We start from the raw sequence: 25,919 nt of genomic DNA, 5'->3' as shown, positions 1-25,919 counted from the left end.
AATTATGTTGAGATTAACTATGCATTATTAGATTTTCCTGAAAAGAATAGCTGTCCTGTAGTGAGTGAGCATGTACTATGTGTAAGGCATGGCTTTAGGTACTTTACATACATTAATTGTAATCCTCATGAAAGTCTGCAAGATTGTTGATGTGATGTTAGTTTTCACCTGAATAGTGAAGCTCAGCGTGAAGCAGAATTTTACACCTGATTTGTGTTATCATTGTTACAGGAGCACTTCGGCTTTGGTCAAAGCGTGACAGCCAGATGACAGTAGAATGGCAGAGCATTTTTATCCTTTGAATTAGTTGTTTTTGATTCTTTCAACAATTGGTTTTTGTCATCCTTTACACAGCCTAACCAATAATAAATGTCAGATTTTACTGAGTTCTTTTTTTGTCTTCCATTTTTACTGTCAGTATTATCCCTAAGTAGTTAAAAGATAAGTGATCAGAAGATGAAAGTTCTTAGACAGTCTGTGAATTGACTATATCAATCATCAAAATAATTAAGGTACTTTAAAAAAAGTTTAGGAGAATGTTTCTTCTAAATACTGGGATATCACAGACTCACTCTTCAAACCACTTAACTTTTATAAAGATCAAATGGGGATCAAAACATGAGATTTTCTTCCTAAGGCTTTTCAATATGTTGTAAGCATTCTGCACGTTAAAAATACGCTTTATTTTATTTTTTGACAATTGTGGTTATAATGTTTATAAACTTACCAGTCTTCTTTAATATTTTCTTGAAACAGATTGGTTTTTAAATTTACTCGAGTACCGCATTGATGTAATAAACAATTGTAACTAAATAATTCCTTTTTAAAATATATTAACGATGGATTTTTGGTTAAAATTTATTTAAAAAAAGAAACTGATGCATTATCTGTATATGTAATTTAACTAGGGATATTTTTCCATTTTAAAACATTGCATTTTAGGTAATACGAAAGCGAGCTTTTGTATTTTGTCTGTATAATTCAATGGCAATGATTTTAGTGAAAATAATCTGGCAGGGTATTCTTTGATTGTCTTAATATCTTCCGTCCAATTTACCAGCAAGTTCTATCATTTCAAACTCAAAACAGATCTTGAAGCAGTTGGCTACTCTTCGTTTCCACTGAAGTCCTCCCAGCCACAGTCACCATCCTGACCTACCTATGCTGCAGAGCCTTCCTTAATAGTCTTTCTGTATTTACCCTAGCTTCCCTTCAAAACTATCTCCAAAAAAGAGGCTTATCTTTTTTGTTTTCCTGCCTTCCTTCCTCCCTTCCCTTCCTCCCTCCTTCCTTCCTTTCTTCCTTTTTTTCTTTCTTTCTTTTCTTTCCTTTTCTTCTTTCTTTCTTTCTCTTTCTTTTCTTTCTCTCTCTCGTTCTTTCCCTCCCTCCCTTCCTTCGTTCCTTCCTTCCTTCATTCATTTCTTCCTTCCTTCCTTCCTTTCTTTTTCTTTCTCTTGCTCTGTCACCCAGGCTGGAATGCAGTGGCACCATCTCAGCTCACTGTAACCTCTGCCTCCCAGGTTCAAGTAATTATCCTGCCTCAGCCTCCTGAATATCTGGGATTATAGGCATCCACCACCACACCCAGCTAATTTTTGTATTTTTAGTAGAGATGAGATTTCACCATGTTGACCAGGCTGGTCTCGAACTCCTAACCTCAAGTAATCTGCCGGTCTCAGCCTCCCAATGTGCTGGGATTACAGGTGTGAGCCATTGCGCCCAGCCAATTATCTTTAAAAATGGAAATCACACAGGTAGTCAGGAGCCTGAGGTAGGAGGATTGCTTGAACACAGGTTGGGCTACATAGGAAGACCATGTCTTCTAAAAGTAAACAACAACAACAAACAAACAGGAAAACTGATCATGTAATTCCATTGCTCAAGTATATTTAGTGGCTCCTCATTCTAGAATATAACCTTATTTTTTATTGTGATCTAAAAGACCTTTTTAGGAGAATGGTGTGAACCCGGGAGGCGGAGCTTGCAGTGAGCCGAGATTGTGCCACTGCACTTTCCAGCCTGGGAGACAGAGTGAGACTCCGTCTCAAAACAAACAAACAAACAAACAAAAAAAGACCTTCTTGTACCTCCCTCCCTTCATCTCCTTCATCTACTGTTATTCCTCTCCATGGTGGCGTGGTCCTCTACGTGGTTACTTGCCTGGCTGCACTGGTTTCCTCTTTATTCCTGGAACATGCCAAGTCCTTTTCTGCCTCTTCTGGACCTTTTCACCTGCTGTTCCCTATGCAAAGAGGGCACTTCCCCTAGTCTGGTTCCTTCTTCTTATTCAGGAATCAATTCGGTGTCCCCTAGTTAGTGAGGCCTCTCTGGCACCCTGCTAAAGTGTGAGCCCACTGCCAGCCCTTCTCTTTCATAGGATGCTGTGTGTATTTGTCCTACCACTGATCACATGGAGATGATCCTATTTCCATTTATTTGTTTCTCTTTCTCCCTGAAGTGAAAGCTCAATGAGGCATCAGCTTTTTCTAGCTTGTCAAGGATTATCAAATCTTTGATACCCCAAACAGTGTCAGCACATGGTAGGACATGATAAATATTTGTGGAATGAATGAAGAATCATTTTTTAGGGAAGTTACTACTAGTGTAAATGGGTGACTCATATATCAATATTTTGGTTTTGATCTGTGGATAAAAAGATATAATTGCTGGCACAAAGCATATTTTGTGCAGAAAGCCCCTATTTACAAATGAACAGGAAAAGTTGAACTATCCAGAAAAACTTCTGAATTTGTTTCTTTTTCACCCTTGAAGTTTGTGCAATAGTGTTGTTTCTGTTGAACATCAGATTTATGGAAAAAAATAAATTATTTGGAAAGTTTTAGAGATTAAAGTGTGGTTGTCACCTTTGCCTCTGAAAGTAATCACCTGGATGCTACCACTCCATCAGCACTTGTCAGGACAGCCATAGAGCAAAATGGTTAAAAACAAAGACAAAAGTCTGAGAATAAAATGCATGCAGTCCCAGAGTTACAGAGGCTTCAGATTGTCAGTTCAGGTTTTTAAGATTTGAAGTTTTTCTAGCCTCTGGTTATGAAGACTGATCTGTATTTTTCTTTCTTTTTTTTTTTTCTTTTCAATTTAGTGTTCATGAAAAGAAAGATGGATTGCTTTTGTTGAACCTAAGTACACCGTTGAATAATAGCATCCTGGTTTTGTTTTCCCTTTTCCCACCTCAACCATATTTTTTCCCTTGATATCTTACCTTGATTTGTTTACGTAGTGTTTGATTTTTAAAAAGAAAGTGGTTGATGTTGATTACTAGAAATTCTATATCTGTCTGTTTATATTTAACTTTGTAGATTAGCATTGAGGAATTTTGAAGATCTTTTGTTCCGTGAAATCCTAGATTGTATAGCTTAAAGATGTTTTTCCAAGGCTAAATCACATGTATTTTAAATGAAAAGGATTACTAATGTATATTACTGTTTGTAGTGGGTGCCAAATACTATTAATTTAGGAAATTCCTCATCATGAAACAAATTCAGTTTCAAAAATAATAGTTTTGTTTTAACTACCTCAGCTGTATTGTACACATTCTTTACCGTAATACATTTTTTGAGTTGAATGTATGTAGTTCAAGCATATAACAGATACAGTGAGTAACTGTGTGCAGGCATTAAGAGGGCAGCTTCCAGAACCCATCTTCCTGTTAAGTTAAAGCAGCAACTTTCAGAACCCAATTGCATGGGGTTCCTTCCCCAGCTCTGATCCTAAGTACTTAGTGTGACCTCAGGAATGTCGATTAACTGTTATGTGCCAGTGAAAAGGGCACAAGGAAGGGGCACAATATAACTGACATAATTGGGTTGGTCTGAGGATTCAATGAGTTAAAGCATGTAAAATGTGTAGAACAGTGCATGGCACATAAATGTGATGATGATGATGAAGAAGAGGAGCAGTGAAGGGCTTATGTTTAAACAGTTTCCCCTGGCTTCCAGTTAGCCTTTGAGTTTAGGTATGTTGTCCTGTAGGCTGTAGCTGACAATCAAGGTGTCCAACTATATTATGCATATCATTCCATGGTAGCATTTCAGTGGGTCACCTCTGGGGAGTTCTTTACCTGTGCTTGAGTAAATCCTGTCGTAATGTTTTTCTTCACTGATCCCAACATGAAGATTGAATTGAAAGAATGAATAACCCCTCTTGCCAGTCCACTAACTTTACTTGCATCTTACATATAAGTTCCTGTTTATGGAACAGCTGAGGCCTGAGTGTCATTCATTCTGTGGCCCCAATTTTATGTTGGTAGACAGCTTCCTTTAACAATTAAAATGACTTGTGGAGCAGAGAGGGTTTCATGGAGGGTACCGACATTTCTCAAAGTCAGATTTAGGTGTGAATATCTAAATTGGCCCAAGCAGACCAGTATCATACAACATAATCTTGTTAAACCTTTAAATTGCTTCCCATATCAATGGGAATGTCACGATTTCCTGTCACAGCTTCCTTATTATAAACCCTCAAAGACAATATGTGCACCTGCCTTGTCTGACTTCTGGCCCATTTCACTTACAAAAATAAAGCTAAGAAATGGTTACAGAAATGAAAATGCTACAGGACTGACTCTCCTGAAGCTTATTATTCTACCTGAAAATGAGTTTGTACATACCCTTTTAAAGAGATCTGTCATTTGTTTCCCATTAGAATTTACGTAATGAAATTCTGCAGTCACATTTATGTTATGCTTAATTGATTTGGCACTGTTTGTTTAAGACCTTTGAATGGCTCCCACTTGTCTAAGTGAGAGAGGCACAAACTCCTGAACATCTGTCAAGTGAGACTCTTGGGGTCTGGCCTCTGCCATGAACCTGCAATCTTGTTTCCCATTTCCCAACTTCATGTGTAATCTGATTCTCTGGGCAAATAGGGTTTTTGCAGTTTCACCTTTCTATGACTTCCCTCATACTGTTCTTTCCTGGTATTATGGAAGGATTGTAGCTCTGAATGCATTTTTTGCTACTTTAGAAACATGCCTCCGAAATCATAAGGGATTATTTTATAGACTTTTTTCTTTGCAGTTTTTTTTTTTTATCACTTCAGTATGGTGAGGGTGCTTACCTCCTTGGATGCTTCTAATCTACTAAAGAGACAACCTGCTGGTTATCATTTTGGACACATCTCCCCTTTCATTGGATTATAAGCTGCCTGATAACAGGGGTGGATCTCCTAATCTATGCCAATGATTATCTATGTAATGAATAATTGTGCATTTTTTAATTTATTCTCTTATGAAGATTCTTCTAGACATCTGAGTACATTGTTTTGAAATTACTTCCAAACTCCCTTTGATTCGTATTTTGACTTTACCTTTTCTTATATTTTAGAAACTCGCAATGAATGTTCATTTAAAAATTGTGGCTTTTCATGATTTTTATCTGACTGTGCAGGGCATACACTGTGACTCAGGATTTGAGGGCCCTGGAATTATATATCACCTTTGACCAGGAATTGCTTTGGTCTCTGTTAACTTTCTTTTCCAGTGCCCATAAAGGATTTGTTTATGCTATTTGCTTCCACCAGTTATGATTGGACTTTTCATTTGGTAATTAATTTTCAGAATACTGTGTCCTATCTAGCTCTCTAGGTGTCACCGTTTTGATGGTTACCCCTTGTGATTGTTTTTTGAAGCCAAATACATTGTGTTATTTTCTTTCATGTCACCCCCACACCCACCTAAGATTCTAATCATATGCTAAAGGAAAAATTTGAAATTAGTTTAATATATTCTTAAACTTTTAAATTAGTTTGACTAATAATCTGAGACTTACAGAAAAGTTCTAAGAATAGTGCAACTAATTCTCATATACATTTTACCCAGAGGTATCAATTATTAGCATTTTACATTTGCTGTATTTTTCTTTCTGTGTATGTGTATATATATGCCTGTGTATAATACACATACATATGCATCATATGTATGTATATACGGGTATATATTTATTTATCTCATACTTTATATGCACACTTAAAAGTAAGTTGCCGACATGATACCTCTTTACCTTTAGTACTTCAGTATGCATTTCTTAAAAAGAAAGGCATTTATAAATAATGCTTTAAAGTAACCACAGAACAGTAATCCAGCTTCAGAAATTATCTAATATATAAACTTTATCCATTATATCTAATATATAGACCTTAGTAGTCTTAATGTCTGTAGATGTAATCTATATTTTAGGTGATGTTCTGATTTAGCCTGCAGATGGTAGTGTGCTGACTTCAGTATAAGATGAATTTGAAATCTTCTGAACAAGCATTAAGGGCCCTGCAGATTCTGACCCTTCTTCCTTTGCATACCTACCATAAGCTGCAGTCTCACTTTTCATGCTACATTTTGGTTTTCCTTTTATTACTCTGTACAGGCATTTCATTCTTTGTAGCTTCAGAGTTGTTTTTCAGCAACCTCTTTACGGCTCTGCCTTCTCTGGTTATCAATGTCACAGTCATTTTTGTTTTGTACATTCCTTGCTACTAGATTGTAAATTCTTTGGAGAGCAGAGAATGTGACAACTTTATATCCCATGCAGCAATAACATATACTTTATGTGAAATAGGAAATTAATAAATTTATTTACTTGCATCCAGCCATTATTTAGAAGTATGTATTTGTTTTTAAAATTGGATTTGTGATTAGTTCAATTTGTTATTTGTTTTGTTTCAAATTCTTAGAGACAAATAAAAAATGGTGTGTTTTGGAAGGAGGCTTCTTGAGTTACTATGAAAATGATAAGTCTACCACACCTAATGGCACCATTAATATCAATGAAGTTATCTGCCTGGCTATACACAAAGAGGACTTCTATTTAAATACTGGGTAGGTCTGTCATTACACAATTAGGAGGTAAAAGGTATTTTCAGATAATTATAACAGGTAATGAGAGTTTTGTTATCATTTTAGTTCTTTAGTTGCTTCTAATAGAAGGGTTGAATGGTTTTTGAAGCTTACTTATCTTGCACCTTCTGAAATTTCTTTTGGGAATTCACTACAAAGTAAGAAAACTAAAATATTTATGGTAGGTAATATGAAGTGCTAGCATCTTTGAATCAAATCTTATGTAATTTTTTTTGTTTTTTGAGATGGAGTCTCGCTCTATCACCCAGACTGGAGTGCAGTAGGCGATCTCAACTCCCTGCAACCTCTGCCTCCTGGGTTCAAGTGATTCTCCTGCCTCAGCCTCCCGAGTAACTGGGATTGCACGTGCTACCACACCCAGCTAATTTTTGTATTTTTAGTAGAGATGGGGTTACACCATATTGGCCAGGCTGGTCTCAAACTCCTGACCTCAAGTGATCTGCCCACCCCGACCTCCCAAAGTGCTGGGATTACACGCGTGAGCCACCGTGCCTGGCCAAATCTTATGTAAATGTATAGCATATCACTTATGACCATTGTAGTCATTTAATTTTGTTATTTATTATTTAAAATAGTGGACTAGTGGTAAAATTCGTTTATTCGTTTAATGAGTATCATAATTAAAACAGGTAAGAAAGGAGAATATTCTGTGACGATCTGTTCACATTAAAATAAACAATATTTAGTAGCAGATTGAAATGCTAAATTTCTTAAAGAGCTATTTGTTAATTTAGTGGTCAGAAAAAGAAACAAGGAATAGATTAAGCATTATTTATGTAATATATTTGACTCACATATACTATTGTTTAAATAAATCTCTGTCAGGACTTTAAAAGCAGGCCACCTAAGATCTTTGGTGTGAAAGTGTCTTATCATGTTTTTTGATGTAATTAATGAAAAACATTGATATTAAAATCTGAAAAAAATCAGTTTTATAGGAGCATAGATTTTAAATAAGATTTTTATATAAGAAAGGGAAGAGATTTGCAAAGCTGTTATTTACATAAAACTACATTGAACATATTACCTTTATTATATGATTACTAGTTGAGATGACTTGTTTTACAGTAAATCTGATTTGATTTTTGATGCGAACAAAACTGATTATTAATTGACTTGTTTTTGTTTTAATAGTGCTTTTACTCTAAATGATTATTCAATGTAATATGACTTATGGAATGTTAAAATAAGTGGAATCTATATATTAAGTTACTAAGTAGTAAATGAAATATAAAAAAGAATACTAGTTTATATCAGTATATTAATATGTTTAAAATATTCTTGATAACATTACTGTTACAAGTAGCTATGCAGAGAGGAAGTATCTACAATGAGATGTGGTTAAAAAATAATTGTTGCCATAAAATTCTTGCTGAATTGCCTCAAATAGCACATTGGAGAGTATGACCTCAATAATGTAGGCACTGAAGATTTACATAGACATATTTTAGGAAGAGAGCTGGAAGAAGTGGTAAGGAGATTGGAGGAAGAGAGACTGTAATTGTTGCTAATTTAACTAGAGGAAGAGGGCGAACTGATAAGATTAAATGACTGACTGGACAAGAGTTGATGTTAAGGGGAAGAACAAGTTACACTCAAGGGTTTTGAGCTTGTTGTGATGAGGTTGATTGTGATGCTTCTAAATTAGGACATGAAGGGGGTACAACAGGCTTGGGGTGGAAAAGAGGAGAAAGGAAGATGACTTTGGCATAGGGTATTTTGAGATTTTTAGGTAAGAATAGCACACATACTTAGCATGTGCTAAGAAATAAATGGAGTTGTGAATGAGGAACTCAGGAAAGAATTCAGAGCATGGGATGTTGCTTTAATTTTATCTATAGTAAGAATAAGAAACTTGGGGTAAGTTGAGATGATGAAAGGAAAATTTATCTTTCTTAGGAAAACTGTAAGATTTAATGCTTGATGTGTTTGTGTTCTGGAGGGAACCTGCTGTGTGACTGGGGCCATTTGAAGTTAGACAAGAAGAGGGTTAAAAACTGTTTGGGCAATGTTTGCTTTTAACAGTTGGTCAGAGTAAATCAAGGACTGATGAGAGAGGGAAGAGGAGACCGAGGAGAGCCCTTTGCTACATCAGTCAACTGATGAGTGTCCAGGGCGTAAACAAAGTTATACAATAGAATGATTAAGATTAAGTGATTATACAAAATATTCCTTTTGACCAATCCAGTGTGTTCCATTTACCTCATTTGAATAAAATGCAAACCATTAACAGAATCTGATAGGATGATTTCACAGCATTACTTTATTTTAAAAGGAATTTAATTAAAAACATGACCTTTGTGTTATTTGTTTTCTTAAGAGCTAAACATAACTGGTAGTATCTTTTTATTTGTGCATGTTTTAGGCCCATCTTTATCTTTGAGATCTACTTACCCTCAGAACGTGTGTTTTTATTTGGAGCTGAAACATCTCAAGCTCAAAGAAAATGGACAGAGGCAATAGCCAAGGTATTTAAATATTATGTTACTGCTCTAAATCCAGAGAAGATTCTGAACTGGGAGTCTGTGTTTGAGCTTCAGGGTCCATGAAAGTTTTATATAAGATTGTAGGAATAAAGTTCATACTTCATTGGATTTTCAAAAAAAGTAGTCAAAAGAGGTAGCTACCTTCTAGGAGCCTTAAGCAGGGAAGAAATTAAAGTAAGGCTTGGAGAAATCATTCTTCAGGTTAAGGCCATGTTTTTGATGGTTAGGATATTCTCAATATTGTAAAGTCATTTCTGTGTATGTCTTTTTATAGGTAGATATTTTATTCAAGGTATACACAAAGGAGAAAAGAGCAGATTCAGGAAAATATATAAATGGAGAAAAATGCTGAAGGTTGACATTTTGAAAAGTTCCACAAATCAGTTAAGAGAATGTCTTGCAGTTTCAACTCTATACATAGCAAGAAAAATGGTTTAAGAAATGCTGCCATTTAAAAATGCATTATAGTTGTTCAGTTTTGTTTTTTTTATTATTATTATACTTTAAGTTTTAGGGTACATGTGCACAATGTGCAGGTTAGTTACATATGTATACATGTGCCATGCTGGTGTGCTGCACCCATTAACTCGTCATTTAGCATTAGGTATATCTCCTAATGCTATCCCTTCCCCCTCCCCCCACCCCACAACAGTCCCCAGAATGTGATGTTCCCCTTCCTGTGTCCGTGTGTTCTCATTGTTCAATTCCCACTTATGAGTGAGAACATGCGGTGTTTGGTTTTTTGTCCTTGCGATAGTTTACTGAGAATGATGATTTCCAATTTCATCCATGTCTCTACAAAGGACATGAACTCATCATTTAGCAAGTTTAGTTGTTTTGAATTTGGTGTTACCCTTGAATCTTTAAAATTGAAAAACTAAGATAATTTGTCTACCTTCTCTCATATCAGTAGATAGGGAAGGGATTTCCTATTTTCACTGTCTTTATTACTTTTTTTTTGTATTTGTTTTAACAGCATTTTGTTCCCTTATTTGCTGAAAACTTAACAGAAGCTGACTATGATTTGATTGGTCAACTCTTCTACAAAGACTGCCATGCCCTGGATCAGTGGAGAAAAGGCTGGTTTGCTATGGACAAATCCAGCTTGCATTTTTGCCTTCAAATGCAAGAAGTTCAGGGAGATAGAATGCACTTAAGAAGACTGCAAGAGCTAAGTAAGAGCTTTTTTCTTCACTTATCTTTGGAACACATTTCTTTATTGCATACAATAATGATAGCCTTTAGTAAAATCTTGATGGCTCACTCCCAAACTTATGACTAAGCTGTATTAATATTTGTGTCTTCATGGGTGTTTATTGTAGTGTTTTAAAAAATAAGTTTTTGCTTTTCATTCTCCCTTCAGCAATCAGCACAATGGTTCAAAATGGGGAAAAACTGGATGTCTTACTCTTGGTAGAAAAAGGGAGGTAAGTGCCTTTTTGCTTTTTATTCTTTATCTCAACAACTCTGGGCAGTGGGATTTTTTTTGTTGTTGTTATTATCTTGAGGGAGAAAACAATATTTTAAAACCTGTTGAAATTTTCTGAATCATATAACTATACATATATAGTATATATTAGCTCTCTTTGGAAAGACTATACCAATGATATTTACATATTTTTATAATTTTTATGACAAACTTATTGTGATCAATTATTGTATAGTTTTCCATAGACCTAGATTCCTCTGTGACATTTGCATTTAAATATTTGGAAAGCAGTTTCATAATTATAAATATATCTTCATTGTAAGAATACGATGACTATAAATTATATTCTGAATTATCTATGCATGTGGGTCATGCATAGCTAAAACTTGATTTCTTGAATTTATTCAGTTTTTCAGTAACTATTAAGCATCTACTGTGCATCAGGGACTCTTAAAGGTATTGGTGATACCATGATGAGTAAACAGACAAGTCCCTACCATCATGAAACATGTATATTATTAGGGAAAACAGTGTAAGCAGACAAAAATAATTATATGCTATTCTGTCCATCAATTTTAAATTCTACACAGAAAAATAAGCAATATAAAAATAGTCTGATGGCATAGTATCCGTGTTTGCTAGCTAAGAAAAGAGATCTTGGGTGAAAGATCTTCATAAAGCGAAAAAGTAAACTTTGCAGTAATCCAGATAGAGTATTTCAGGTGTAGGGCCAAGAGTATTTGAAAACGCTAAGAGTGTTGTGCTTGGCATGTCCAAGTTCTGCAAGGAAGCTGTGGTGGCTGGGAATATTTGAATGAAAGAGAGAGTGGGAAGAAATGATTTCAGAGATACCCACAACCTGATCATATAGGGCCTTATCGGTCATGATGTGTGAATATTTGAAATTTAATCAAAATATGATGGGCAGCTGCTCAGTTTGAGAGCTGGGAAGTAGAATGGTCTGATTTATGTTTTTACAGGATTACTGTGACTCCAGATGAATAAGCTTCTGGGGGACAAAAGTGAAAGTGGGTGTTTAGTTAGGATGCTGGCCAGGAAAGCAGTGGCTTACCTGAGAATAGGAGTGGGTGGATATTTCGTGAAGTTAGAGGTGTCAGGATCTGCTGATGGATTAGATAAGTGTGAGAGTCAAGGATGATCCCAGAATTTTTGACCTGAGCAATTACTGAATTATGTTGCTGTTTTTTGAGAGAACAAATACTTGGAGAATAGAGGTAGGATATTAGTAAGTTTAAGACAGTAGATCAAGAGTTTGGTTTTGGGAATGGTAACTTGGAGATGTCTCTTTGGTGGCAAAGTGGATCTGGTGAGTAAGCAGTTGAATACGCATGTCTAAAATTAAGTGAAGAGGTTATATCTGGAGATATAAATTTGGGAGTCACCACTGTGTTGATGCTATTTTGCCAAGGAACTGGACAGGTTCACCTCGCAGAGATTATAGATGGAAAAGAGAGTTGAAGACATAGCCGGAGGTCCCCCAATATGTAAAGGTCTAGAAGAGGAGGATGATCACGCAAAGAAGCCTGGGAAGGAGCAGCCAGGGACATACCAGAGCAATAAGGAAGACAGTTTCTTTTATTTTTAATTTTGGATTCAAGGGGCACATATCTACATATGTGCAGGTTTGTTGCATGGATATATTGTGTAGTGCTAGGGTTTGGGATTCTATTGAGCCCATCACCCAAGTAGTGACCATAGCACCCAATAGGTAGTTTTTCAGCCCTTATCCCCTTCGGTCCCCACTTTTGGAGTCCTCAGTGTCTATTATTTCCATCTCTATTTTCATGTATACTCATTGTTTAACTCCCACTTATAAGTGAGTACATGCAGTATTTGATTTTCTGTTTCTGTGTTAATTCACTTAGGATAAGGACCTTCAGCTGCATCCATGTTTCTGCAAAGGATTTGACTTCATTCCTATTTATGGTTGTGTAGTATTCCATGGTATATATGACCACATTTTCCTTAGCCCGTCAACCACTGATCGGCACTTGAGTTGATTCCACTTCTTTACTCTTCTGAATAGTGCTGTGATAAACATATGAGTTCAGGTGTCTTTTTGGTAGAACCATTTTTTTTTCCTTTGGATATATACCTAGTAGTGGGATTGCTGGATCAAACGGTAGTTCTATTTTTAGTTCTTTGGGAAATCTTCAAACTGCCTTTCTTCTTCAACCAATTGGTTTTTTTCCCCTTAGCTTCTTGTAATTTGCTTAAAAAAACTCTTAATTACACTGGTTCAATATGGTTTGCTCTATAATAGTGCAAGATTATTTGTATTCTTACAATAAAGTAAGCTAGAGAAAAAAATGCTATTAAAATCATAAGAGAAAACATATTTACTATTCATTAAGTGGAAGTAGATCATCATGAAGGTATTCATCTGTGTCGTCTTTATATATGTAGGTTGAGGAGGAGAGGTTGATCATGCTGTCTCAGGGGTGGCAGAGGCAAAAGAAAAATCTGTGTATAAAGGGATCTGTGCAGTTCAATCTTATCTTGTTCAGTGTTTAACTGCAATATAAACATATAGCTAAATAAGCCTTCATTTGATTATTTTTATTGCTGTGACAAGGATAATGACTTTCAGTGCTTATCTGAACCTGCCTTTCCTTCAACTTCATGGGACGACATCAAGAGCTTTATACATACAGCAAGCATATTGCCGATTAGATATTTATGTCAGATTGTGGTTTTTAGTTTCTAGGCATAATTAGGACTTTGCATTTTTACTTATTTCTTGGATTATTATGGTTAATGTTACTTTAGATTCTTATTTTTGGTACTAGATGATGATTTCACTGTACTGTGAGAGTATTGTTAATTTTATGTCCAGAAATAATGAGGAATTATTAGGTATAGATAGGATTTAACATTAAAATACAAGCATAAATGCAGTTTTACAATCATTTATTAATATTTGTGGAATGCCTACTGACTGCTACTTCCATGGCAGGAAAATAAAAAAGGTAAACAATACAAACTTGGTGTCTGACCCCTCAGAGCTTATGTTCTTAAACAAATAGACAAGTATCAGCTTAACAATTGTGTTTATCCTTTTCATTTTTTCAGGTTATTATAACCAAGGTATTTTTGTACCCTTTTTTTAACCTATGGAGTATTTGACCAATGATACATAGGTTTTAATTAAAATGTAGCAAACATGGATTAGAATGGTTCAGTTTGATGTAATTCTATTTAGTGCTTACTGCATGCAGTCCACCCCCTCATAAATGGAAGATACGGAAGCCAGAGCACTAAATATTTTGATATTTTGTACGTTTTGATCTTACCACTGGACTGCAGAAATCAGGAGATGAAATTCATTTGTAATATTATTTTTGAGTTCATGGAAAAGTAGAAAACTAATGAAATTCCAAAATAATGGTCACAGACAGTTAATAACGTTTTTGGTAATTGAAAGTTTTTGTCTACTGTGTTACTAACAAGTTATGTTGAAAGTATTTTTATGAAAGTGAAGAGTAATAACAGGAGTGGGAGAAATGTGAGGATAAATATAATCAAGTTATTTTCCATAAATCTCTTCACATAGCTAATGTACCATACCCACCATTTAAAAGCAATTATATTTTCACATGCTTCTGTATTTGGTTTACTTGCTTTTCCTTTTTACTCCAAATCAGTAATCATCTGATAATAACAATGATGACAATGGGGGCAGTTACCATGTGCCAAGCCCTATTTTAAGTACTTAAACAGCCTTCTTTTGCCTGTATGATATTGAGGAAAATAATTCATTTTGAAGTTAAAGTAAGGTCAATTTGTAACTTAAATATTTTTTAAAAAATCAAGTGTTCAATATTAATTTACCAATACCTTTGTAGAGCTCTTTCTCAGGGTTTAAATCAACAAGTGTTCTAGGAGTCTGGATAGACACTATAAGTTACTAGAATTCAATATTTAAGCATTTATTAGAAAAATAAAAATGTTTACTAGAAAACATTTTTATAAAATTATTAGAAAACATGTCCATACAATTCCTACCTAATTGAAAATGGAGAGAAGGGAGGTCCACAGTGTGCATAAAAGTAAAAAATCTGCACAGTAGATGCCGAGAATGTGAGGTTATGAACCCTGATAGAACAAGAACAAAGACTATACATACGTGACAGGCACAGCACCCTGTATGGTGCAAAACAGTCTCATATCTACTTATTTACATAGACATATAAGCATATGTTTGTGTATTCTGTGACTACATAGACATCATATAGGAAATAGTGGAAAAAGGAGCAGGTTTGGGAGAGAGCCTGGGAGATAATGAGTTTAAGACATGTTGAGCATGAGATTCTTACAAGACATCTAAGAATAAATTGATGGGAGAAAGTTATTTTTTATGGATAAGATATTCATGAAAAGATTAACAGATTGGAGATACAGATTTTGAAGTTACCAGCGTAAAGAAGGAAGAAAGTGAAATTACTTAGGGTGATTCTATGGAAAGAGAAAGGAAGAAGTCCTGTGTTGGAGCTTTGATGACTATACATCATTTTGGGTTAGGGGAATTTGTCAGGGAGAAGTAGCTGCTTGTTTCCTCAGAGAGTGAGGCCAGAAACTAAGAGAGAGTACGAAGTGTTACAAAGCCCAGGAAGAGAGTGTCTCATAAAGGAAGGATCAGTTAAAAACGTCAAGTGCTGACAGAAGGACATGCCCAGTGAGAATACATACTCCATGAGATAAGTGATTTGGAGTCCATCTGGTGACTTAGGGGAGAGCAGAAGTGAACAGGCAGGTACTAGATCAGATTAAGAATGGAAACTGAGTAAACCGAGACAGCTGGTGAGGTCACTTTGTCAAAGATATCTGGAGGGAGATTCATAGGATTAACGAGGTAAGGGATTTAACCCAGAAAGGGTATATATGTGCAGTTTGTTTTCAGATGGCTTGAACTTATACAAGTTTAAATTTTGATGGAAAAGAAACAAAATGGGAGAGATTGAAGGTCTAAGAGAGAGTACAAACAAGAGAGCAAGATCCCTCAACTGCAGAAGTAAGAAAAGAAGAATTGATGGATGATTTTGGATGTTGATAGTTTTCTCCATGTGGTACTGGAATGTTGAGAGAGATACCAGTCAATTTTCAATTGCTTTGTGAACTGGGAGATAAGAGTGATGACCCCTGAGCTTCTGGCCTGGGTGATGCTATGAATGATAGTATCATTTGCCAAGATAGAGAATATGCACTTCTCTCCCAGTACTCAAACATAGCTAGTTAATTATAGCTGTGATTGTTGAAAAGCTGTTTCAATACCATGCCAAAATGAGAAAATTTCATTGTACCACCCTTGTTTTCATCTCCCTTTTGATCTGTTAGCCCTTTGGGAAATGATGACTGTCAGCAATGGTAGATTCTGCTAGACTTGTCAGTGACAGATAAAATTGTGGCTTTTGGAAGTAAAACAACTTCCAATTATTTATACTCATGGCCTATAGAGATAGTGTGAATAATTGAAAGAAAGAGAAACCAACCAGCTATAAGCTTGAACCTTATATTTTTGCTAGTAACAGCTTGAGCCAGAAATGTAAATCATACATAAATTTAATGAATTAATTTCACATATTTTTCCTGTTCTTATCTACCTTTGATTAAAATGCTAAAATACATTAATGTTTCTTAAAGGCAAGGAGGAGAAAGAACCCCCTAAACTGGAAATGTTCATAAATTGATAATTATCCCCTGTATATAGTCACTATTTAGATAGATATTTTAATCTTCATGGTCATTTTCTCTATATGCATAGCATGAGTGTCTTTAGACAGAAAAATATTGCAATAATATTTTCCACACACAGAGCATTTTTGCTCTAAAAAGCTCTAAACAGAAGGTGTTCCAGATGGTGTCGTTTTAATGTGTATTCTTTGTATACTTTAAAAATTATTTTGGAAAATAAAGCTTTCTTGATTACACTTAGGGGTTTCTGGCATGCTATTTGATGTTGTTATTGGGACTTAGATTCTGTGCTTTTCTTTTAGGCCTTAGTACTGTTTGTGCAAATAAAAAAAAATCATGTTGTCAAATATCTCTTGTTAGCAAATATTCTAGACCAGGAAGGCAGAAGGCATTTTCCTGGACAGTAGGAAATTGTATCATCACTTTGACTGAAATGTTCAAGAAATTACATCTTTTTCTCAAAATTTGAGAACTATTTTTGCACTTTAACCCACATCTTCTGCATATCTTTTTCTAAGAAATAAGTTACTGTGTTTACCATTTCACATTCCATAGCTGCATGCCCATTGCCATAGACACTTATTATGCTTTTGTTGAAACATTGTTGGTTCTAATAAACACAGTGTGAATAAGTAAACTGTGTTATCAGAAACAGAAAAGACTAGTTGTGTTTTTTTGTTTTAGATTCTTTGGTTGATATGTAATAAAGCATAATACACTTGATGTCTCCCAAGCTTGACTGCATTTCAGTTTTAATTGCAAATTCTTCACATAAAGAAGCTTAACACTGGGGAATAAACACTTTATCAATATGTTTCACAATTATGGAACAGATTACTTTTCTCAATTTGGGAGATTAACACCCTAAGTTTAATACTTCTTATTTCCTATCACCTTATTCCATATGATCTTTTCTCCCCCTTGAATGTGTTTTATAGCAGCTAATATGTTAGCAATACTCCAGAGGCTGAATTATCTTAAAGTGGTTTTTAAATTGTGCATGTAATTGCAAATTAAACAGTAGCCTATTGCCCACAATATAAGCTTGACTGCTTTTGTAACTTTCTGATGATTTAATTCTTAGAGATGGCTTAATCTGAGTATTGCCAAGGCGAACAAGAGATTCTCTTCTCTCACCACTCCCACAGGTTTTTTAAAAAAGAAAGAGACTATTATAAAACAAATATTAAGTGATTTTATGTTAAAGAAAATTATGATGAAGGGAATGTATGTCTATTAACAAAAGGTAGATTTTAAAACGTATATTATTTGCTTCAACAATTTTGTTTCAGTTAGTTCAAAGTACCTCTATGTACCAGGAGATAAGCTTGTGAAGAAATAAGTATGATATGATGAGGAAAAAATGGACAAAAGAATGAGCAAATCCCTCTAAGATGTGTGTGTGTGTGTGTGTGTGTGTGTGTATTGTTTTTGTTTTGTTTTTTAAAGAAAAGTATTTTTAACTGGATCTACAATCCAATGAAGGACTTTAGTAGGAAAAAATGAAGGGGCCTGAGACACTAAGGTAGTCCAAGAGGTAGAAATAATAGGTTCAGAGAAATAGGATGGGCTAGAAACAACCTCAGTATGGGTTGGCCTTAACCTTGAATGCTTGAGGAGGACGCATGTGACAATGGGCCTGGAAAGATAGATCGATACTCTATTAGTATTTTCTATTGAATTTAGTTCATAACTTGCCTTATTCTGGAAAGGATTGCAGAGTAATTGGAAGTTAAACATGTTTCCAAATAACCCATACTTCACAGTAGAAGTCACAGGAAAAATTAGGAAATATTTGATCAATGATAATACAATCATAACATCAAAATTGTGTGATGGAGCTATAAAACTATTTACAAGGAAGTTGAAAGCTTTAAATGCTTACACTAAATCAAAAGATCTAAAATCCATCCTCTAAACTTTTACCTTAAAAATCTAAAAAAGAGCAAATTAGACCCAAAGTGGTTCAGAGAATGAATTGATACAGACAGTAGAAAGAATGAATAAATGGAATATATTTTTTAAAAAATCTGAGCCACCAATAGCTGGTCCTTTGAAATAATCAATTTATTTAATAAATTTTTAACCTTTTTTGGAAAAGTTAAGAAAATTGATAAAACTCTAACTAGAAGATAGGACAGAAGATACAAATCACCAGTGTCATAAAACTGTGCATCAGTTTAATATTTAAAATATAAGAAAATATTATGGCCAACTTCATACCAATGAATTTAACACATTGGATATAATCAAAAAATTCTCTCAAATGCAGGAATTAGGCAAACATATTTATTCCCACCACTTCTATTTAATATTGCGGGTTTAATATGATAAAGCAAGGAAATTAGAAAAAATCACAAGTATTGGAATTATAAGTTAAAAACTCAATTATAATTTGTTCTTTAAGCAACATGGTTAATAAAATGAAATCATACACTGGTGCTATTCAAAATACACGTGTCTGATAAAGCACTCATATCCAAAACATGGACAGAATACATATAACTAGAAGAAGACAAAAACCCAATAAAATAGCAAAAAATGATGAATAGAAATGTCTAAAAGAATGTTTATGAATAGCCAACAAGCACATGTAAAGTTAAGTACCAGAGAAATACAAATTAAAACCACAGTGAGATCACACTGAAAAAACTAAGTTTTTAAAAAAGTGGCAGCGCAAAGTGTTGGCAAGTATGGTGGGATTGTAAAATAGTACATTCATTTTGGGAAGCAGTTTAGCAGGTTTTTGTTTTTTAAAATAATACGGTTGGTTTACACTTAACTATACATCCCAACAAATGAGCTGCTAGGTATTTACCCAAAACAAATCATAATATATGTCCACAAAATGACTCCTATACAAATATTCAAATCAGCTTTATTTATAATATAAAGTGAGGAGACCCCAAATGATTTTTAGTCAGTGAATGTGTAAACAGAGTATGGTATGTGTTCATATGTGAAGTACTGATTATCATTATAAAGGGACCTATATTAACAACAACATGAATGAATCTTAAAAAACATTGTGCTGAGTAAAAGACGCCAGACACAAAAGAGTAATACTGTATAATTCCATTCCTATGAAGCTTTAGAGCTGGGAAACTAATGAATGGTGACAGAAGGCAGATAAGTTCTTGCCTAAGATTGTGGGTGGGGAGAGGAATGCAATGCAAAGAGTTATGAGTGAACATTGTGAGTGATGGAAATGGTCTACATATTAATCATTGTGGTAGTTACACAAGTGTACACATTTGCAAAAATATTTCAAACCATACACTTAAAATGAGTTCATTAAAAATTCTAATGACCAAACATCACTCACTGAAATAACACAATTCATACTTTTCCAGAAGAAAACAAACCCAAAAGCTTATTTGGATGAGAAGAAGGGTCTTCCTTGAGAGGTTGCTTAGGAAATGTAAAGAAAAATGCACAGCATACCCTTCTAAAGCTATCCTCCAAAGTCCTATCCATTACATTTCCAACATGCCTAGGATGCTTTTCAAGGCAGAATGTAAGTGTACAGTCTTGAAGAAGAGAAATAGGTCTTCTGTTATGAGTGGCTTTAGTAGATCATCTTTCATGTCCATTCTAATAGTGTGACTGTAATAAATTGTTCAGGAAATTCTGTTTCATGAATCTTAGGTGTGATAGGACTAAGAAGAAAGGCAACAGAAATACACATCAGCATTTCACTTCTGGAATAAGTATTTTTGGACTTGAGGACCAGAGTTTTAAATTATGGAGATCTGATTCTTCAGGTAAAGGAAGGCTCATGAACTAGGCTAGTACTGAGTAGCTCAAATGTGCAATTCCCACCTAGTTCTGATACCTCAAACATGTTGTTTCTGGCTCTTAGTTTCCTAGTCATATATGGAAAAAAAAAAACTTGGCAGAGATATTTCCAGTTCTCTGGCTCAAAAGCTCAATGACAGTCTAAGATGGCGTGGTTCAGACGGCTTTAAATATCTTTTCCTTCAAGGGATCAGTCAAAACTTCGACTTATGTGATTTGTTTCTAATTACATTTTTAAAAACACAGACATGTATAAAGAAGGAAACAAAATGTCCATGAGTTTTCTACCCAGAGTTAATTTAACATTTTAGGAAATGCAATTGGATTTATACATACGTGCAATTACGCATTCTCTGCTCATTGTACTAAGTTTATAATATATATCTCTGGATGTAGCTAAATCACTTAACCTTTCCCTAGTTTTTGGGATTTCAACTTATTTCCATTTTTGAAATGCTCGGCTAAATGCATGTGTTTGTGTGCATGTGCACATGTGCATGAGAGAGGGACAGAAATATATTGAAAGAAACAGATATTGTGCCTTCATTTCAAATCATGTACTTATGAAAGAGTCCTGTGGTTGGAACTAATTGTCAAAAGTAATGCATACGTATTTTAAGATTCTTAGAACATATTTTCAAATTTATTTTTAGAGTATCTCATCAGTCTTTAAAATGCTATGCTCATCTTGTTATACTCCAGTGATGAACATTATGCATTTTAGATCTTTGATAAATTGCCTTTGACACATCATTGATTTTACATATATATGTGTGTATGTGTGTGTGTGTGTGTCCATTCTAATAGTGTGACTTTGTAATAAGTTGCTCAGGAAATTCTGTTTTGTGAATCTTAGGTGTGATAGAACTGAGATACACACACACACACACACACACACACACACACACACACATATATATATTTGATTCTTAGACTGGTTTGTGGTTACATCGGCTAATTCTTTCTGTGACTTACCTTTCCATGGCTGATGACCGTATTTCTGTGGAGGACTTACTATTTTATTTTTGTGTAAATGCTTAGGATATTATATTTTCCAGCCATATTTGTAGGTTATTTCATTTGCTTTTCAGTTTTGTTTAAAATCTTCTTTATATGAGCATATTTATTTTTTATGTGGTCAAGTTTATTGATCTATTATTTGTGAAGACACTTCTAGTTCTTGTCATAGACTAGGCTCAAATATGATTGTTTATGCTTCATGGTTATTATATTGCAGTTTTAATATAATTGTTTTTGTTAGTCCTAGGACTTGGTTTCTAAGGTCTTATTGAACTGTCTTGATTCATTATAGCAAATAAGAATTTTTCTTTATATGGCTTTGAAGTGCCCTTTGGAACTTATGCTTAGAAAATAGACAATTAGCATAACTAATTTCTCTGTAATTAGAGTTCATCAGCATTACTTTTCAGATTGTCAGGATATAAGTAAATGTTTCCTTGGAATTCTAATCCAGGAATGTGAATCTGATAACACTTGAAATCTCAAAGTCGTCCAGCATTTGTGTTGAAAATATCTTTCGATGCTTTATTCAGTGTCCACAAATTTTAGGTAAGCATCAGAGAGGAAAGTTAGTGCACCAATGCTATTAAATGTCAAACCATCTATTGCACTACATATATATTTTGGGATTCTCCCTTTGACAAATTGAGAAAGTTCTACTCTTCACTAATTCACAAGGAGACAGCTCAACTCGTCATCAGTAGATTTTTTTCTGACTAGAAAGAAAATTTGAAGTTTGAAAATGTCACAGTTTATGGCAGAATTATACTCATATTGTAGGAGGGCCACTGTATTTTGGATTTCTTTCACTGCTTGCTAAAACACCCATTGTAGTTGTTTATAAGCAAATAGTTACAAAGATTTTATATCATATTTAAAGCTCAATTATTAGATAAATTATTTAAAAATTTTTTTTTCTCTTTACCTAAACTTGTGAATATAGCAAGACATAATTTTGATTAAGTTCACGTAATCAAGAGGTTTGATATTTCTCAAAAAATTATCTGAGTTATATAATTTCAGTTAGACAAATACATCCAGCAATAGAATGCTTTTGAGCTAAAGATGATATAAGATCAATGAAAAGGCTGTAGCATGTCAGGTGTATTAGGGAAACTTTCAGAATTCTTCAAAAAGAAAATTACAACACCTGGAGGTCAGGACTGCTGTAGTGCTGTGGAAAATAGAAACAATAGATAAAGATGTCAAAAAGCAAGAGATGAGGATTACAAGCACCAGTATTAGTAAAACAGTAGTAGTTATGGCAAGTTCAGATGTTAGAAATGAGTGTGATAAGGTGCAGGTATCTTTGTCTTCTTACAGGAGCATTTCAAGAAAGAAAACAAAGGAAAGAAAGGAAGTTTTTTGTTTCTCTTTTTATGTTAGGTACAGTGATTATCAGAAATGTAAAAGATTACGTTCCTTATTACCCACCCCTGGCCCCCAAAGCCCCAGAATTCATGTGGTTTATTCATGCCTCTTTGGGTTGAATATAAACTAGCCCTGTCAAGTCTGAAATCAAGATTATATCATTTTACTTTGGTGTAAATAGACTTAAAATACATCAACAATTAGTTTATGTTTTAAAGCAAATTTTGTATCTAGTGATAGGTCTTTAAAACTGGTATGTATCCACTAAATGCCAGACACTATGCTAATGACTGAAATACTGAAATACTTTGTTTGCTTGCCTGTGTAAAGGTTGGAGTTTCGTGGCTAAACCATTCAGATAGCTACAGAAAGTGATACGATGCAGGACAAAGCCACCACTGAAAGACTGAGAAGGAGTATCTGTGACATACTAAGCATAAGAGGGAGATCAGGAACAGTGTTAAGGAGTTTTACCTGGAGTATAATTTTGGGGGAAGGTTTGGAGTAGCCAGCCAAAGAGCAGGCAATATGTATTACAAAATCCAGGAGGGGTGTGTGTGTGTGTGTGTGTGTGTGTGTGTATGTGTGTATGTATGTATGTATTTGTGTGTGTTTATGTTTCCTGAGTATCTTAAGGAGAATGACAGATCAAGTTGCAGGTAAAAATATAGGCTAGATTATGAAGACTTTTTATCTTGAAAACTCAAGAACTGTAAGACAGTGATCTGGAAGTGATGTCATTAGCTTTGCATTTTAGATCATTCTGGCAATAGTGAGGAGTAGAGATTACAGGGGTTGAGAATTGGGAAAGGAATTCTGTAAGGAGGGGCTGTAGTGACCTGAAGGAACAACATGAAGATCTGAAATAAGGCAGTCTTGGAAAGGAGAGAAGACAGAGTGAATACATTGGGAAACTGTACTCAACAGAATTTTGTGACTGAAGACATGTGGCAGTGGTTGGGTAAAGAGACTGATCTACACTTAATTAATCCTAAATTTCTCGTGGGGTACGTGGAAAATTTTTGGTGCCAGAAGCTTGGTATGGGAGAGCAAAAGCTTTGATATGCTTATTGCACATTAAGGTGAAGATGCTCAAATATAAATATTCCTTAGTAGTATAGTTTATACATTAGTCATTAATGTTACATCTATTGAGTGTTGTCCTAGGTGCTATTATTATATTTATTTTGCCAATGATGAGACTGAAGCAAAAATAAGGTTGACTTGTCTAAAGTTACACAGGAAGTAAATGGCAGAGCTAAAATTTAAGTTAAAAAAGTCTGATTGTCATTCCCACTCTCAGGTGCTCTATTCTCCTGCTTTTCAGTCACATGGAGATCTGATTTATGAAAGTTACAGCCTGGAGATAGGGATTTGGAAGTAAACTAATTTATGTGAAAAGATGAAACTACTGGCCTGAATGGCATGTCCCTGGAGAGTCCATGGAGCTTTTGTGTGTGCTGAGGTTACGACTTTGTCATTCAGAAAGAGGAAGGGAGATTGGGAAAGAGACTAAGTGACCAGAATGATAGGAGGAAAATCCAGAAAGAATTATGCTATAAAATTCAAATTTGATGCCAGTTTTTTTCTTTTTTTAAGAAATAAAATCAACAATTCTAAAACCTTGAAAAACATAACCAGAAGTATCTGTTAGAAGTCACAGGTGATTGCCACAGTGGTTTTAGTTTAGTTATTCAGAAAGAGAACAAAAGAGGCTGGGGAATGAAAGGAAGTGAGACCATAAATTCAGAGAGCTTCCTCAATGCTATGGAGTGACATGACTATACAGGCAAAAGAGGGATTGAGTGGAAGCTCGTGGTGGATGAGATAAAAGAAGAGTTTGTTTTGCACGATTGTGTGGATTTTAGGGTAATCTGTCTTGGAGTAAGATTTTTTTTTTAAAGAGCAAAATTATAATTTGAAATGCTTTTTAAACTTTACAGAACATTATACATCCATGGGCATACCAAGTTGGATTTCACAGTCTGGCATACTGCAATTGAAAAAGCAGCAGGTACAGATGGTAATGCTTTACAAGATCAGCAGCTCAGCAAAAACGATGTTCCCATTATAGTGAACAGCTGTATAGCATTTGTTACACAGTATGGTAAGTATCACTGAGTTTTTATTCAACCCCTAGAACTGATCGTATCATTCTTACAGGTTTTTAAGTGGTACCTCTATTGGACTGAATTAAAACCCTTTATATTTGTAAGTATCCTAGTGAAAAATAAAGGCAGATTTACGGTTCAGCTAATTACCATTCCTTCTCCCAATAAGACTCATTTAAACTATACATTTTAACCATTTCCTCCTTCCTTTATATGCATAAAATATTAAATAACATTGAAATAATCTAAATTATAATATGTACATAAAAATAGTAGATTATATGTTTTAGTCAAGTAAGAAAAAATAGTAGATTGAAGACTATCTTTCAGAGATTACAAGGCTAGATTAAAGCCTACGGGGACACAACACATCTAAGCATGTTTTTAGAAGTGATGAACTGTGGAACAATATGTAAAATAATTTGCTTTCTTTGGCATACATAAAGTGTGCGTGTAGTTTATATTCAGGAGCATAGCTATTAATTTTCACAATTTGTGCTCATTTTCAACAGATATTTCAATGAATAGTTTGCAAATAAAAAATACGTTTGATCTGTACCATGGTCCAGCTTCATGTCAGTTTTATATGCTATGTTAGTATTTTAGATATGCCTGAAAGATATCCTCTGTTCTTCATGTTTATTTTCAAATGGTTATGAGTTCTTCAAATTCCTTTTGTTGCATATGTCTTTCATACTGTAAATTTCTTGACCCTATTTTAAATGTAAAAATGTTAAAATGTTACCATGAGCCCTTTTAACCTGTAGATAAATGCCATCTATTTAGATTACAAATGTGGAAAAGTGGAAAATGATTTGATATTTTGGATTGTATTAAAAATTTTTATTCTCCTAATATTAGAGGTGTCTTTGGGTGTTTTTAATTTGAAAAGAAGGTACTAATAGTGAGAGGGCTGCAGTAAAGCATTGTGTTATTAGTTCATTGCTTCTTTATAGAGTGCTTATTGTATGCCAGTCACTGGTCTCACTCTTAGAAACACAGTGGTGGAAGTAAAAAGTTCAAGACAAAGCTATGAATCTTTGTATATCTTCTATACAAATCTTCTAGTATGGGAAACTGATAATACACTGATATGTAACAAAATATCAGAACTAATGATA

The 25,919-nt window shown here is 34.5% G+C and overlaps 1 protein-coding gene across 9 annotated transcripts in view; it reads left to right on the top strand.

Annotated features, from left to right (window-relative positions):
* Nucleotides 1–25,919, top strand: part of ARAP2 (ArfGAP with RhoGAP domain, ankyrin repeat and PH domain 2) — a 247,505-nt gene that overhangs the window by 86,912 nt on the left and 134,674 nt on the right. For all 9 annotated transcript variants that reach the window (XR_010126032.1, XM_054484483.2, XM_054484485.2 and 6 more), the window contains 5 exons: nucleotides 6,688–6,832; nucleotides 9,237–9,339; nucleotides 10,334–10,532; nucleotides 10,721–10,784; nucleotides 24,631–24,794. Coding sequence is in view for 8 of the 9 variants with exons in the window: in XM_054484483.2 (XP_054340458.1) it covers nucleotides 6,688–6,832; nucleotides 9,237–9,339; nucleotides 10,334–10,532; nucleotides 10,721–10,784; nucleotides 24,631–24,794 (675 nt within the window). In the remaining variant the exon portion in view is untranslated. The remainder of the gene's footprint in view (nucleotides 1–6,687; nucleotides 6,833–9,236; nucleotides 9,340–10,333; nucleotides 10,533–10,720; nucleotides 10,785–24,630; nucleotides 24,795–25,919) is intronic.

The sequence above is a fragment of the Pongo pygmaeus genome, chromosome 3 (assembly GCF_028885625.2).
Source record: "Pongo pygmaeus isolate AG05252 chromosome 3, NHGRI_mPonPyg2-v2.0_pri, whole genome shotgun sequence".
Taxonomy (NCBI): Eukaryota; Metazoa; Chordata; class Mammalia; order Primates; family Hominidae; genus Pongo; species Pongo pygmaeus.
Note: the sequence above shows the minus strand (reverse complement) of the source record. Positions and strands in the feature narration are given on the sequence as shown.